Source organism: Triturus cristatus, chromosome 6 (assembly GCF_964204655.1).
Source record: "Triturus cristatus chromosome 6, aTriCri1.1, whole genome shotgun sequence".
Classification (NCBI taxonomy): domain Eukaryota; kingdom Metazoa; phylum Chordata; class Amphibia; order Caudata; family Salamandridae; genus Triturus; species Triturus cristatus.
The window spans coordinates 1,050,738,183-1,050,753,743 of record NC_140589.1 but is presented as its reverse complement, the minus strand read 5'-3'; the positions used below and the strand labels follow the sequence as shown (position 1 = coordinate 1,050,753,743).

The following is a 15,561-nucleotide window of genomic DNA, read 5'->3' as shown; positions in this document are numbered from 1 at the left end:
TTTTAGCCTCGTCAATAAGTTTGCTGGCATATATTTGTTGAGTGTGGAGTAGTTGTCGGCGTACCGCATCACCATCCCTCGCCCTACCTCTGTGTTCCAGGTCTAGTATCTGGGCCTCCATCTGAACTAGTTTCTCATGGTGTTATCTGCGTTGTTCCGAGCAATAAGCAATATCTACCCCTCGAAGTGTTGGTTTCAGAACCTCCCATATGATCTCCGGGGACTCAACCGTTCCGGCATTAAAGGTAAAATAATCTGTGATGGCAGTAAGCATATGTATTCTGTAGGTGTCATCTTGTAGATGCTACGGTGACATTCTCCATCTAAAGGGGGGCCGCTTAGAGCCCAGTTGTAGGTCTAGCTGTACTGGGGAATGGTCAGACAAACCTCTGGGTAGGATCTCTGTCACTACTAGTCTATGTATGTGGGTGGTGTATATAAAGGTGTAGTCAATACGGGAAAAAAGACCCATGTGTACTAGAGAAGTATGTATACCCTTGGTCTGTTGGATGTAGTCGTCACCATGCATTCACCCAGTCCATCACCTGCATCAGGGATCATAGCCTTGATCCTCTTATCCCTAGCGGTTTTGCTGTAGAGCACCACCTATCTGTATAGGGACAGAGGGTATCGTTCCAGTCACCCCCAACTATTGTTAGGCCCTGAGGGATCTCCGTCCATAGTGTCAACAGCCATTCCACCAGATTCCACGCCAGAGGTGGGAGGGCGTAAACGCTGCCCAGCACAAGTAGCTCACCATATAAAGTGCCCGTGACCACGATATACCTACCCTGGGGGTCTAGCCATGTTTTATCATGAACAAATGGGACGCTACGATGAACCATAATAGCTATGCCATGAGATCCCCTAGTGAATCCAGAGTGAAAAGTCTGGAGGAATCCAAAGCGCTCCAGAGATGGCGTCCTATTACCCATTAAGTGCGCTTCCTATAAGACTAACATGTCAGACCCGTATCGTGTTGCTTGGCTCAATACTGCCCCCCTTTTAACCTTGTCCAACAGGCCACGGACGTTCCAGCTGACAATGCATAATCGCCTGTCGTACAGTCCAGACAAAGCTAGTATTGTTGTTGATAATGATATGTGTGGGTAGGAAATGATACATGCGCAGCGTGCTACGTGAGCAGGTGTATTGGAAATGTGTGAGTATGTAATTGGAATTAAACAATAACTTCCCCATCTTCCCTACCCCTTACCCCCACCCCAATACCTCAGGAACATTGAAGTATCTGTAGCGGTGGGGTGAACATCCCAACTCTAACGGGGTCAGGAATCACCAATCGCCAATGGATCCCGAACGAAGTTCCATTGCACATTCAAATGTCTGCTGAATCAAGAGAGAACAGTGATAAAAGTAGCCCAGGTTACAATGCCGTAGGTGGTGAATACAGTGTTATCAGGTCGAGAATTAGTTAGGGTATTGTCTTTCACTCCTTATCTTCTGCCGATCGAATGAGTGATTTACTCTAGGTTTTAGAGCGTCTCTCTGAGCGGGACCTGCGGCGTTGCTTTCCGTCCGCCAGGAAGATCTTGCTGCTCGGGCCCCCAGATGATGCGTCTGAATCTATTCTAGGTGGAATGTGCTGCTTCAATCGGAAAATTTCATCTGACCAGTTGAACACCTCTTCTGGTGATTCAAAGAAGTGTGTCCGCGATTTATAGGACACCTGTAACCTAGCAGGGAACAGTAGGGAGTATTGAATTTTGAGTTTGCGTAGCCGAGCCTTGGCCTCCGCAAATGACTGCCGGCGCTGCTGAACCATCTTTGAATAATCGGGGAATATCATGATTATATGGGAGGAGTATGTAAGGGTCCCCTCGAGCCTGGCTTGCTGCACAATGACATCTCTGTCTTTGTAGTTTAAAAACCTAGCAATGATAAGTCGAGGGCAGGCTCCCGGCGGCGGCTTCTGCAGCAGGCCCCTGTGCGCCCATTCTATAATGAAGCAGGATGATAACACCCCTGGGAAACCAGTCGTGAGCCATTTAGCGAGAAAGTCCTCCATGTTGCTCCCCTCACAGCCCTCGGGGAAACCCCACGAACCGGACGTTGTTTCTGCGTGCACGCCCCTCTGCATCCTCCGTGTGCGCAGCCAGTCCCCTCATAAGTGTCTCCAGAGTGGACACCTTTTTTTGAAGGGTAGCCACCGCATCTTCTGTCGACGATGTTCTGGTTTCAGCATCGGTTATTCGTTGTATTGCGTTGCGAAGGTCCTGCCTCAGCAACATAACATCCGAGCCCGACCGCTCCGATTTTAGCCTCGAGTGCTTCTCAGGACTGTGTTATGGCTGCCAAATTAGCCGCAGTGTCAGGCGTGGGTACCGTCCAGTCCCCGGGAGGAGCTGACTGGGCCGCGGCATTAGCATATTTGTATATGGTGCTTTGCTTGGCCGTCGCACCGGGGACCTTATCTCTAGTCATGTTGCACGTACCAGCAGAGGGGACACACTCTATGAAGGACCACAGGGGCTTAACAATAAGTTCAGATCCGGATGAGACATGGGCCCAATTATATGAATTGCCCCGTATGTAGTCACCACGCCCCTCACTCTCCGGTGAGATCAGCTGAAGTGATATATATATTATGAGTTTAGTGACAAATCTTCAGTCACGGGCCCACTCTGGTATCTAACAATAAGTGGGATCTGTAGGGCGCAGCACGTGCACCTGTATTGTGTTGTATAAGACCAAAGACGACCTACTGATGTGGTGGCCGTCTTACTGTCGTAGTCGCACCTCAGAGGAGTGTATCACCAGGATGACTGAACATCGTGTAAGTGGGATCCACTCCCCACCAATAATCCCATGATGTATTGGTATCTCTCAGCTGGCCAAACCAGGTGTGACCCCCTTTGAGTTTAATCAAATCGCTGGGTGATCCCCACTCATGGGGGTTGTTCATCCGTATCTGTAAACACTCAATTCCCCCGGTGGCTCCCAATCACTTCTGTTATATCCCTCGGGCAGGGGATCATTGCAGCCAATATTGCCCCCAGTACAACGTACCAAACAGGAACTCACCCAGGCAGCTTCACAACCACACACAGTGCCCAACATTCTGTTCTGGCCCGCCCGCCCTCGTGTCGATGGGGAGCGTGTCTCAAGGAGTTTCAGCCCGTTCACCGTGCTGGCCACCTGCTCCAATGCACAACACGCCCCGCGGACCAAAACGACCGCCGATATGTAGGTGAGGGGCGACATGTCTCATCAGCGGCAGTGGCCGCGGCCAAGCCACGGCCTATGCCCAGCACTCGGCCTCATTTACCCCTCAATAGCCGGAATGCATCTGGGCTCGTGGTCCAATCTGACCGCCGATATTTGCATATAGGGGGCCCCGGTGGTCACGTGGCAGCGGCCCCGGCAAACCAGCGGCTGCAGCCCGGTCCCATGCATTGACGTGTGCGACACCTCGCGGCCCGACCCTGCCGCCGATGTAGAGGTTAGGAGGCTGCCCACTGATCAAGCAGCCACTGCAGGTACACCTTGGGGCAGCCACACACACAGACCGAGGCCTCACCTTCCTCCGTAGCCAGTAGTATCTGTCCGGGGCACCCACTCCATGTTTCGATTCAACCGCCGATTGCCGAACGTTAGGGTTTTGCAACGGGACCAAGCCGTTCAAGGTGGTCCAGCCCACGATCTCAGGTGGAGCACGTCAGCACCGCCGCTCCATTATACGCTGTTCTCTCGCCTTGGTCCAGATGCCGGCTCTCAGTTGAGCCAGGGGCTCTAAAGGCCGCAACGAATCTGCTGTGCCACATCAGGGGCTATTTTGGAACCATTTTTGGGACCCGTGAGGTATATTCACTCACTACACGGGGTTCTTGTGCTTTTTCGAAGGCCGAGCCAGCAAGATAAATACAGGATTACTGTGTGGCTATGGGAGCTTCTTTACGGAATGTCCACCATGTTGGACTGCCTAGCCATGCCCCTTCTCCTAGTATTATAATCAGAGAATCTAGATTTCATTAAAGACACGAAGGCTAGCATTATCCCACCCTACCTGTCCAGGTAATGTAGCATTAGTAGAGTGAGGATTTTGTTTAAGGTTTTGTTAAATGTATGGTGAAATTTATAAATTGTATCCAAAGTTATATTGTTTTGTAGAAATTTTAGCTTACATATGGTATTATGTTTTTTTTTTTCTAGAACATTGATCACAGTAGGAAAACCGGAGAAAAGAAGAAAAGAGTGGCGAAAAGGATATGTTATTTTATCGTTTACAAGTTCAAGAAAGTTCAGTCTCGGAGAAGCTATAAAGAGGAAGACGGCTGCTGGGCTTTGGTTTATATAGACTGTAAAAGAGGTTCTAATTCTTGAACTATAAGTGTAGGTGAGGTTTGCTTTAAAGTGCTGCAGTGTGGAGCAGCAATAAAAGGTTATACACAATGCTAGCCTCCGTGTCTTTAATCAAATCCAGATTCCCTGATCATTGAACTAGGAAAATCTACATTTGACTGAGACTTTTGTCAACAAAAGAACAAACAGCATGACTTTTCGCCAGTTATTACTTGTAAGGTGAATCCTACTTCAATGCAGGACACTCTAGAATGATGGAGCAAAAGCGAGAGGATGTAGCCTTACGGTTAGAGCAGTCGACCTCGAAGCTGGGGATCCGGGTTCGAGTCTCGGCAACGACGCTCAACATCCTGTGATTCTGGGCAAATCACTTAATCTCCTTGTGCCTAACAAAAAAGAATGTGTTCTTCTGTAACAAAGCTGGTGCTCATGTAAGGCGCTCTGATACCCGATGTCTCTGGTCTAGTTCGCGCTATATAAACCTCTAAAAAAAAAAAGTAAGCACCACTAAACCATAGCTTGGTGCCATAAAAATGTGTCCATTCACTGATCAGGTCAGGCTGATTTGCATATGACCATGTCTGAACTGGGGTGGCGGAGTGAGCTAAAGAATGATGATGGATTAAACCCGGATCAGTTGACTGGGGGTGAGTGCTTGCATTGTTCAACACTCCGTCCATCATCCCCTTTGGTTTTGCTTCATTCACTGCATCCTCCTGCTTCTGGGATCGCTGTGGGCTTGATCCCCCATCTTCACTTCCCTGGTCCTCCTCTACCGGGCTTGATGTGACTTGATCGTGAGAGTATCGGGGAAGCTGGGGATGGTGAAGGAGGGTTCAGAAGGGACTAAGGAATTGGAGCTGGTTCTCTGCTGGTACGAGGACATGACAACCATACGGGGCTGCAGCTCACGCTGCACTTCTTCAGCACAGGGCGCTTCTATGTTGCTGTAAATCCCACCACGTTCTAGGCTGAGGACGTGTTCGGGAAGAGCGGTGACAGGACATTATACTTCCTGCTTGAGTGTCTGTAGACACATCTAACTGTTGTTGCTTGCATTGTTTTGGTAAATGACACTGATTGCAGGTTTTCTAAGGACTGTTAGCCCATTAACAGTGAGAGGCAAAATTGCATCTGAAAGGGATCTCTGCCGTCTCTTCCACTAGACTGTTTAACTCTTCATTGCCCACAATAAAACAGGAAGAATTCTAGAAACTGACTTATTTTGCCTTTCACAACTCCACTTCCGAAGCAGGGCAGAGGATACCATTATATATATTTTTCTTTTTCTTTTCAAACAACAGCTTGTTGCACTGCAAGGCTTGTAGTTTTTCTGTCAATAGTTTTATCATGAGTTCAAGACCACAGAATACAAAGTGCTTCTCTGTAAAATCCCCCAAATTTCCCACTTGTTAGCTATGTTTTAATAATTGCACAGTCAGCTATGTTTTACATTTTTACAAAGTTGACTACTTCATTAAAAAATAATTTTGTGAGGGTTTACTCTTTCACTCACATGATGTATTTAAACAACCACTGGCAATATGAATCTTTTTTCTTTTGTGTAGCTTCACAACACAATAATGGTACAACATTGATAGCAGCACACAGCCTTCTCTAACATAAATAATAAGTTAAGGGCATGTGGTAGTAGTAGAAGGAACATAACCAGTTTTCACTCACACATACAGGACAGGCACAACAGAGGTAGCTGATACACTGAAGAGTGAAAGGCATTCAAGTACTGTTGTACAACTTCCATAAACATACAAGATGTACAAAACATCGGGAAGAAATAACCACATCTCTTATGGAATTAACATACATTCATAAACTCATATACGATGATGAACACTCACCTAACTAGTGTGGTACTCTTCATCGGTGGGTTCCATATTTTACAATTGGAAGCATTCATAAGTATTAATGTTCACACAGTCTCTTAGCTATAGATTCCCAAGTTTGGGTGCGGTTATGTTACTTATGTCAGCATTTATGTTCTTCTTTTGTTACACTGTTAGACTAATATTAAAATTGTATGTGGTTGAGGTAATATGTTGTTTACCACAAGATTAAAAACAGGAAGGCAGAGCAACGGACCCCACTTGTCTTTTCTATTAACATGTTTCGGTGCTCGAATATTGCCTTTATGGGGTCGGGCGCCTTCCCCAGGAATATAGGCATCTCACATAGTATTGTGAAATAGGTGCTATAGGCTGGTTAACTTCCAAACTTTTACCCTGGAACAGGTGCAGTATGTGCTCGAAAGAGACAAATCTGGCTCTCCTTTGAACCCTTGTCCCGCCAGGACTGTAGCCCAATTAGCAAGCCAGATCGCCCCGGCTGTAAGATCACTATTCAACCTCTCTATCAAGTCAGAAAAAATCCCCTTAGCATGGAAATTGGTACGGATCATACCTATACAAAAGAAGAGTAACCTGGATCCATCTATTCTTTCAAATTACAAGTCAGGAAAAATCCCCTTAGCCTGGAAATTGGCACGGATCATACCTATACAAAAGAAGAGTAACCTGGATCCATCTATTCATTCAAATTACAGACCTGTCTCACTACTTCTGCTTTTGGGTAAGCTGTCGGAGGCCTAATCAATAAACAACTGGCTGAATATTTGGAAATGAATAAGATCTTAGACCCTTCACAATTAGGCTTTTAGAGCAGAGGACAGCATCGAGTCAGTCTTGGTTACTGTGACTGATACAATCAGGTGCTTGCTGAATACCAACACCCCAGCCATGCTCATGCTCTTAGAACTATCCGCAATATTTGATACTGTGTCCCATGTTAACCTACTCCAAAGACTACGAGAGATTGGAATCGATGGGTCTGCCCTGGCCTGGTTTCAGGATTTCCTGAATAATAGAATGTAGTGCGTCTCACTGGGAACTTCCAAAGCCAGGCCCAGGCTGGTCGATAAAGGGATCCCTCATGGCTCTTTCCTGAGCCCTACATTATTTAATTTGTATGTGGCATTCCTGGCCAAAGTAGTCAGAACATATGGTATTGATATCTTATCATTTGCTGATGACACTCAGCTTGTCATTTCCTTTGATGAGGATCTTGACAAAGTGAAGGACCGCTTTTTGGCTGGAATGAACGAGCAGGGACGGCTTTGACACTGGTGGCGCACTGTGCAACAATGTTTGTTGGCACCCCCCCATGACCACTTCTGACACGGATTCCATCACTAGCACCCTTTAACAGTGCCCCTCAAGTCTCCTTAACAACTGTCTCTCAGATTCAATTAGTTTTGTAACACCACTCATACCAGTGTAAGGTGTCAGAGCACTTTACACCACACACACATTGCACAGAGGTAGTCATATGTGTGTAAATTAGTGTATAGGAAATGTTACATCAGATAGGACTATAAGGTGTAGTGTAGGAGTGACATGTCATCGATACTGGTAGGCAATATCGTTTTAAGAGTCCTTATTCTGGAAAAACACAAATTCAGAATTTCAAACGTAATATCATTGTTAGGGGTTCTCTTTGAACTTAAGAATTATTTTCTACCCAAATTAACCCTTGTCACAAGATTAGTATGATGAAAGATTGGGCAAAAAAACATATAGCTCTAACATATACCTTGCAGTTTGCATGCAGCTCTTTGAGGACAGTTAATAGGTGAATGTTCTATATTAGGAATTTTACTTATAAACGACAACTTACAAAAGGATCTCTCTAACAAAAGCAGTAACCCACTGACCTATTTAAATTATATGCACTTTGTTATCTGCATAGAACACGTTCTTAGCAGCAGGTATTTTAACCCTCTGCGCTACCTTAGGATGAGTCAAAACTCCCACTAGACAAACCTCCGGTCTCTTTTCAGGAAGACAATTAATCATGGGAGTTATCTTGACATTTTAATTGATGCTTGAAAAATTCTGGAGGCCAGGAGCGCGGCAGCAGGTACTTTTAAATTGATAATATACATTTTCAAAAATGATACCCCCGCCCCAAGTCAGCGCCCGGTGCGGTGGCACCGATCGCACCACCATAGAGCCGGCCCTGTGAACGAGTGGATGTCGAATAACTTTCTCCAGCTGAATCCAGAGAAAACAGAGATCATTCGGTTTGGGAAAGCTCAAATCCTATAGACTATGGACTGGTGGCCACAAAGTTAGGCAAGGCCCAGACTCCTAGCAAGGTAGTAAGAAACCTTGGAATCAAGGTAGATCATGAACTTAACATAAAAACACAAGTTATATGAACAATTGGTACTTGCTTCCATATGCTACGATTGCTGAAGAAAGCTTTGCCATTCCTCCCTTTGTGTGCCAGAAAGACCATGGTACAGGCTCTTGTTGTGAGCTGGCTGGATTACGGCAATGCTCTATTGTCAAATTTGCAGGTAGTACAAAACACGGCAGCACAGTTGAAATGCAACCGACTGCCCAGAATGACCTCCACTCCTCTCTTAAAATTTTTGCAGTGGCTGCCAGTAAGGAAAAAAGTAGTATTCAAAATGTGCTGTCTAACCTATAACGCTCTGCAAGGTAAAGGTCCTAAGTACGTTTGTCAGAGACTGAAACAGTATCACCCCACTCGGAATTTGCATTCCAGTGAGAAGGAGTTATTGGCGGTGCCTCGTATTTGACATTCTAGATGTGGTAGCAGATCTTTCTCGTACTTGGCCCCCACCCTCTGAAACAAACTACCATTATTAGTTCGAACCTGCCCTGCCTACAGCAAATTTAGGAAAACATTAAAATCTGCACTGTTTTGGGATTTAGATTTTGTGTCCGGCCTTTTGTATTGACTATTGCGCTGAGATACCCTGGTTGGGGTGTTTCCAGTGCATTATCAAATCAAACCATTCATCCAATCAATCCAAGGTCAATGCGAGTTCCACTGTGGGACTTCTATTGACCCGGTGTTGATCCGTTCCTGTTATGGTCACTAGGCTCAGCCGTACAATGGAAGTAGCGTTTTATCGGGACAACGTGGTGAATGCTGGAGGTAGGAATTTTGTGGCTCACTGTGAGTTTCGGAAGTTTACATCAGAGAAATGCCAGGAAAATGTGTGATTTTAGACAAAGTTTAAGGTTTGCATGGCATTGTGGATAAAAAAACGTCCTTGGATCCATGTGAAGCACACCACCCTGGACACCCCTGGGTGTCTAGTTTTCAGAAATGTGTGCGTTTCGAAGATTTTCCTAGGTGGTGGCTAAGACCGGGCCCAGCCAACACAGCTACCACCATTGCCAAATCAGGTTAGTTTTTTTTACAGGAAATGCTGATGTTTGCACATTTTATTTTTGGGCTTTTCCTGTTGTGGGCACTAGGTCCACCCATACAAGAAGCGCAGCGGTTTTATCGGAACAAGTGTTCAAATGCGTGGCAGTCGAAATTTTGTGGATTCCTGTGTACAACTGAAGTTTATATCATAGAAAAATAAGGAACATGTGAGATTTAGGGCAGATTTTGAGGTAAGCAGAGCACTGTGGGTAAGAAAACAACACATGGGATCCACACAAGGCATATCAGCCTGGACACCCCTTAATATCTAGTTTTCCGAAATGTCTGAGTCTGGTAAGTTTGTCCAGGTTGGGGTCTACCCAACACCAAAAATAATCAAATGTTCTCTCGCTTAGAAATGGGATGGGATGTTTTAGTCTGCAGGGGAGCAAAAGACTGTTGAGGCTTTCGGGGTGAGGGTGAGCCCTGATGTGAGGATGGGCTAGACTCAGCCCATCATTTCATAAATAAATAGTCCTGTAATTCAGTGGGCTTTTTACCCACTGGGGGCAAATTGGGGGTAAACTTTCTCTTTGCCCTCCAGGGAATTGTTTGTACCCTTTGGGGTGGGAATATGGCCTAATGTCAGAGTGCGACACCCATGCCCTTTTCTTTTGCCCAAATGAAAAATCTCTGGTATTTAGTGGGTTCCCCCCTGGAATAAATTGGGACAAAACCCCTATCTGCCCCTGGACAGGGCAGAGCGATTGGTTTGTCCCTGGTAGGGTAGAGGTATGGCCTATGCCAGAGTGCAAGGCCCACACCCCTTACTTTTTCCCAATTGCACAATCCCTGGGGTCTAGTGGGCTTTCTACCCCCACAGGTGGCAGACTTGGGACAATCTACCCAAATGGGACAAGCCTCCTACCTGCCGCAAGGGAGAAACAAAGACACCATTGCCCCAACGGGAACAGTGCTATGGCTCTCTGCCAGGGTAGGCCACCCCGTCCTTTTGTTTGTTTTGGCGCCATTTGGAAATTCCTACTGTCTAGTGGAATTTCTGTCCCCCCAGGTGTAATTTGGGGGGTAAACACCCTGTCTGCCGGGGGGGGGGTCAGAAATACTGGTTTGCTGCTTTTGGGGTAGGCATATGGCCAATGCCTGAGTGCAAAGCCTGCACACCTTTCTTTTGCCCCAAATGCGAAATCCCTGGTGGGAATTCGACCCCCACAGGAGGCAGATTTGGGGCAATCTCCCCAAATGGGACAAGCCTCCTATCTGCCCCAAGGGGGACAGAAATACACTATTGGCATTACTTGGAGCAGGGATATGGCTCTATAAAAGGGTAGGCTGCCCCAAACATTTGTTTGTTTTGGGTCCATTTTGCAATCTCTGGTGTCTAGTGTGATTTCTGCGGACCCCACTCCCTGCCGCAGGACAGCTCTAAGCATCTGTCCTGCATCACCCGCACTGCAACAAGAACAAACACAGGTATCTGTGGGACTTAAAACTGTGTATGGAATGACAGACTGAGGAAGCAGACGGTGGTCTGCGATACACACTTGAGACTTTTAAGGAGTGCACCTAACAAGGTAAAAGCACGATGGACTGCTGTGAAGATCTACACCAGTTCTGTATGAGCTGTAACTGTGCCTAATTAATGCCTTTTCTCAGTTATCAACTAGGAATTAATATGCTGGGGAACTTGTTTAGCTGGGACAGGATAACAAGGGTGACAGACCCAGGACAACAGTGGCAAACAACCTCAGCCGCCACGGTTGGGACTCAGTAGCCCCCATCAGCCCTCTACTCTCCACATTCTCCCCCCCGGAATCGAACAGCCCACATAATGTGTGTGTGTTTGTGTATATATAATTTATATATAATATATATATATATTTTTTGATTCCCTGGTGTCCAGTGGGCTTTCTGCCGGGGTGGGGGGGGCAGGGGTAATTACCCATCTTCCCTCCTGGAATGGAGAACGACTGAAATATTTAGGGGCTGGGGGAAGCACAAGCCCTTACCAAAGGGGCCGCTCACCCATATCCCTGGTGCCTAGTGGGTGGATACCTGCTTGAGGATCGCTCTCCTGTGGCAATCCCCAAGCAGGGATCCATGGACAGGGATACCATTGGATAGGGGAGATTCTCCCCTTTGCCAACAATACCACTCCTACAGCAATCAGTGCTGGGAAGGCTAAGATATGGCCCCTGAGCACTGATGCAGTGAAAGTAAAATGAGCCCATTAGATCATTTTACTTTCATTTTACTGTAGTGACATCAGCACACCCATCTCACTGTTTGTCATTACAGTAAGAAGAAAAAAAGCCTTTGGCTGCTCGGGAAGCTCTTCCTGAGCTAAGAATAAAATACTGGAATCCCTCTGGTGCAAAGCACCAGTGGGTCCTCTGTACCGCTCCCAGCGTCTTCCTGAGCTTTTCAACCAATGGCCAACAGATACACTGGGGAGGTACTGCACCCGTGTTCCATTGTCCAAAGTTTGCACTTAAGGGGTAAGGCCCGTCTGCTTCGGGATATGTTTTTCTATACATCTTTTTTATTTACATTTTCACCACAAATAATAATATATACATGAAGTATTATGCAACAGATGGAATACATTTCAGATATAAAGACAATCACACAATGCGTTCCAGAAAAGAGGAAAAGTGCCCCACTAATCCTCATTAGGTTGTGTCCATTTAAGAATAAATCCATAAGTTTTTAGCTGGGCAGCTTTGTACGCTGTCTCCTCCACAAGAGCACATCTGTCCATGCCTCCTTTCTACTCACCCAATGTGTGTGTGTGTGGGGGGGGGGAGGGGGGGGGGAATGCATCGCAAGTGTTTAGTAATGTCACGTTTTGCAATAAAGAAGCCCAACCAGCTAATAGACAAACACTGTAGCTGTCCTCCGCTCTGTCCATAATCCCCAGCAGAGCCACCATGGGTTCTAATGGAAGTGTATAGCCCAGTAAGCTCTTATGCTTTGAGTGTATATTAGCCCAATATGTGGCAATGCTGGTGCAGCTCCACAGGGTGTGCAAGAATGTGCCCTCAGGGATATTGCAACACCAGCTGGCAGCCAATGGGGCTCTTTTCATCAACCACAACCTGTAGGGATGAAAACAGATATGGCGTTGATAGATAAACCGGACAAGTCTGAGTCTGATCGAAATGGTCAGAGCTCTCTGGCTTCGATGTCCTCATCATCGTCCTGAGCAACCAGGTCGTCTTTTCACTTTCTTCTGAGACAGATGGAAGGATCAGGAGAGTTAATGATCAGGGATCTATAAAAATAAGATATACCCTTCTTCTCAAATTGCTCCATTGTGACCTTTGCGTCTTGGGAGTGAAACTTTGGTACCGTACTGAGTGTCGCCCTATGACTATTGACAGGCAAACCCGAGTTGTAGGTTCTGCAAAAATAGCTTTGTGTGAAAAATGACCAGCCAGTTGTTTGAAGGATTTCATATAGTCAGTTGCCTAAACATCACCAAGCTTATAAAAACCGATGAGGTCCCATCACTGGAACCCAGATGATCTAGTAACTTGCTTGAGAAGTGTACCAGCCACATGGGGCTCTCGGCAATCACCCTACACCGCCATCCAATGTGTTTGACTGATGTCTTCCAACTCTCTAGTGGAATCCTTGTGATCTTGGGTAATACATGTGGGATTTGTGCATCATTATTGAGAGTGTATAGCCAATGTGATTCTCTGTAGACAAAGCTCTTGATGCACAGATGTGTCGCTCCTATTGATAAAGAGCCGGGCATTTAGAGAAGCAAGCTGAGATGCCCAGTAATAGAGCATGAGGTTGGCGACTCCCAGCCCAACCTCAAACGTGGCCTGTGTACATTTAGCCATTGATAATTGTGGAGTGCCTGTGCCCATAGGAATCGTGTGAATGCATGCTGCAATGAAGGAAAGCATTGTAGGGGGACTGGACAGGGGTAGTTTTGCGTGGAATAGAGAATGTGGGGTAGAATCATCTTTTTGAAGAGGGCAGATTGTGGGATCCTGGTTGTCATAGCAATGTCTAGCTTATGTCATCTGGGTTCTCTAGCTTGTCTTTATGATGTAGGTATGCTCAGACTGTTACCTTGGTTTTAGAATGTGTTGATTTAAAGGTGGGTTCTGGGACCAGGGACGGTTGGGAGAAAGCAACTGAATTGCTGTTGAGTTGGATGTGAGATTGGATGGGTCCTCTTACTTGGATTAAACCTGCAATTGTTTCATGGAACTTCTGTGTCTAAGCATCTTATTACGTCTAAGGGAGGTTCCTACATTGGCGTAGTCGGCAGCAGTACCAAGAAAGGACCCAACATCTGCAACGCTCTGCTTGTAATTTAAGTAAGGTCCTCTGTTCATTAATCATTGGGCTGGGAGCTGTCGCCGTGAAGGACTTGTAGCTAATTAATCGTCACGGGCTCGCCCTTTGTTTTGCTAAATTCTGTTCATATGCTGTTTTTAAAAGGGTCCTCTGTTCATATATCATTGGGCTGGGAGCTGTCGCCGTGAAGGTTTAATTTGGTGCCAATTACTCGTCACGGGCTCGCCCTTTTGATTTAAATTCCTTTGGTGTTTTGCTGACAAAGGAAGAGATCCACTAGAAAACGGAGTTATGGAATCTTTATACCAATTGTAGAATAAGGTAGTATATTGTTGTAATGACCACCCAATCCCCTAGGAGAGCACCTTGGGATTGCTAGAGCAAGCCCCTGCTACTCGTATGGGAACCCCTGGACTCTGTGCACAACATATCTCATTTTGGTATATCATATAAAGAGCCAGCTTCCTAAAGTAGTCCCAGAGAATGATGCCTGGAGAATAAACGCCCTAAACATTAAACAACAAAACAGCTAAAACAGGTGAAACGCTGTTTGGATTAACAATTGGACAAAGAAAGATTGCTAAATGGGTGATCAACTGAAGATTTCCTGGAACATGTGGTGTAAGAAATTCCTGGTAGTAAAAGTATTGTGTGGCTGCTCTATTAATGTGAAATAGTGCAGTTGCCGTCTGATTTGAAGGTCACAACGTGGGTAGCAATTGACCTGGCATTAATGCAAATGACAAACTTGAAACAAGTCAAGGGGAAGGCCATGCACTTTTTAGAATATGTGGGGCGGAAGGAGTGCTACAATAGGATGAATGTCATATGGACCAGGTAACACCATGTTAAGTGACCTAAGATGATAAAATACACGTATAAAGTAATTCTAAGTCTTGGTTATGGGGGGAAAACGGTAAAGCAAGAGTAAAGAAACCTACTTGACTTGTATTGCTTCTATTGTGTCTAGTTAGTACACTCTGTTCTGATCTGGGAAGCACCATACAATGAAAATAATTAATAAAAAAAGTTTTTATTTAGCATTTTTTTGAACATCTGTGCTTTCTTTAACAAAAAACACACACACAATTTAAGGATTGGTCATACGCAACTGATTGTTAAAAAACAAGTGTGATACGTAAGCACAGAGCACTCAAGCATCTAAGATGTGAGAGCAAGCCAATAAATTGGAATGGTCTACAATAAGCCCATTTGCACGGAAGCCGTAGGGGCAGGGCATAAAAAATGCACTCAGCAACACAATCACTACTAAAATTCTAGAATTACCAAAATATGTTTTGTGTGCTAGATAGCCAAAATATGGTGGGCAACAAAGCAGTTTATTCAAAGATAAGAAGGGGGCTTGCTGTGGCGAAGTAAGTGGACTCCAGGATACCTACAGAAAGCACCAAAGTGATAATGTAAACTTGCATTACCTGTGAATGCATTCATGCGATTGGGATTGTTCAAGGTGAGTACACCGATGCCACTATCATCAAGAGAAAGGTCAACGGACCCACCAGAAAACTGGCAAAGTTTTGTCTTCAGTGCATCTTCATGAAAGCCATGCGTCTCGCTGTACAGAGACATGGCTCTGAGCTGCATGTGTTTGATTCTTGAGAATTCCAGAACACGTCTCCATGTGCAAGCTGCCATATCTAGAAATGTAAAGAAAGATAGCTAAGCATACCTCTGCAACAA

The 15,561-nt window shown here is 45.7% G+C and overlaps 1 protein-coding gene across 4 annotated transcripts in view; it reads right to left on the bottom strand.

Annotated features, from left to right (window-relative positions):
* ECHDC1 (ethylmalonyl-CoA decarboxylase 1) overlaps positions 1 to 15,561 on the bottom strand; it is a 356,958-nt gene that overhangs the window by 184,997 nt on the left and 156,400 nt on the right. For all 4 annotated transcript variants that reach the window (XM_085611862.1, XM_085611861.1, XM_085611864.1 and 1 more), the window contains exon 2: positions 15,297 to 15,518. In XM_085611862.1, the coding sequence (XP_085467988.1) occupies positions 15,297 to 15,518 (222 nt within the window). The remainder of the gene's footprint in view (positions 1 to 15,296; positions 15,519 to 15,561) is intronic.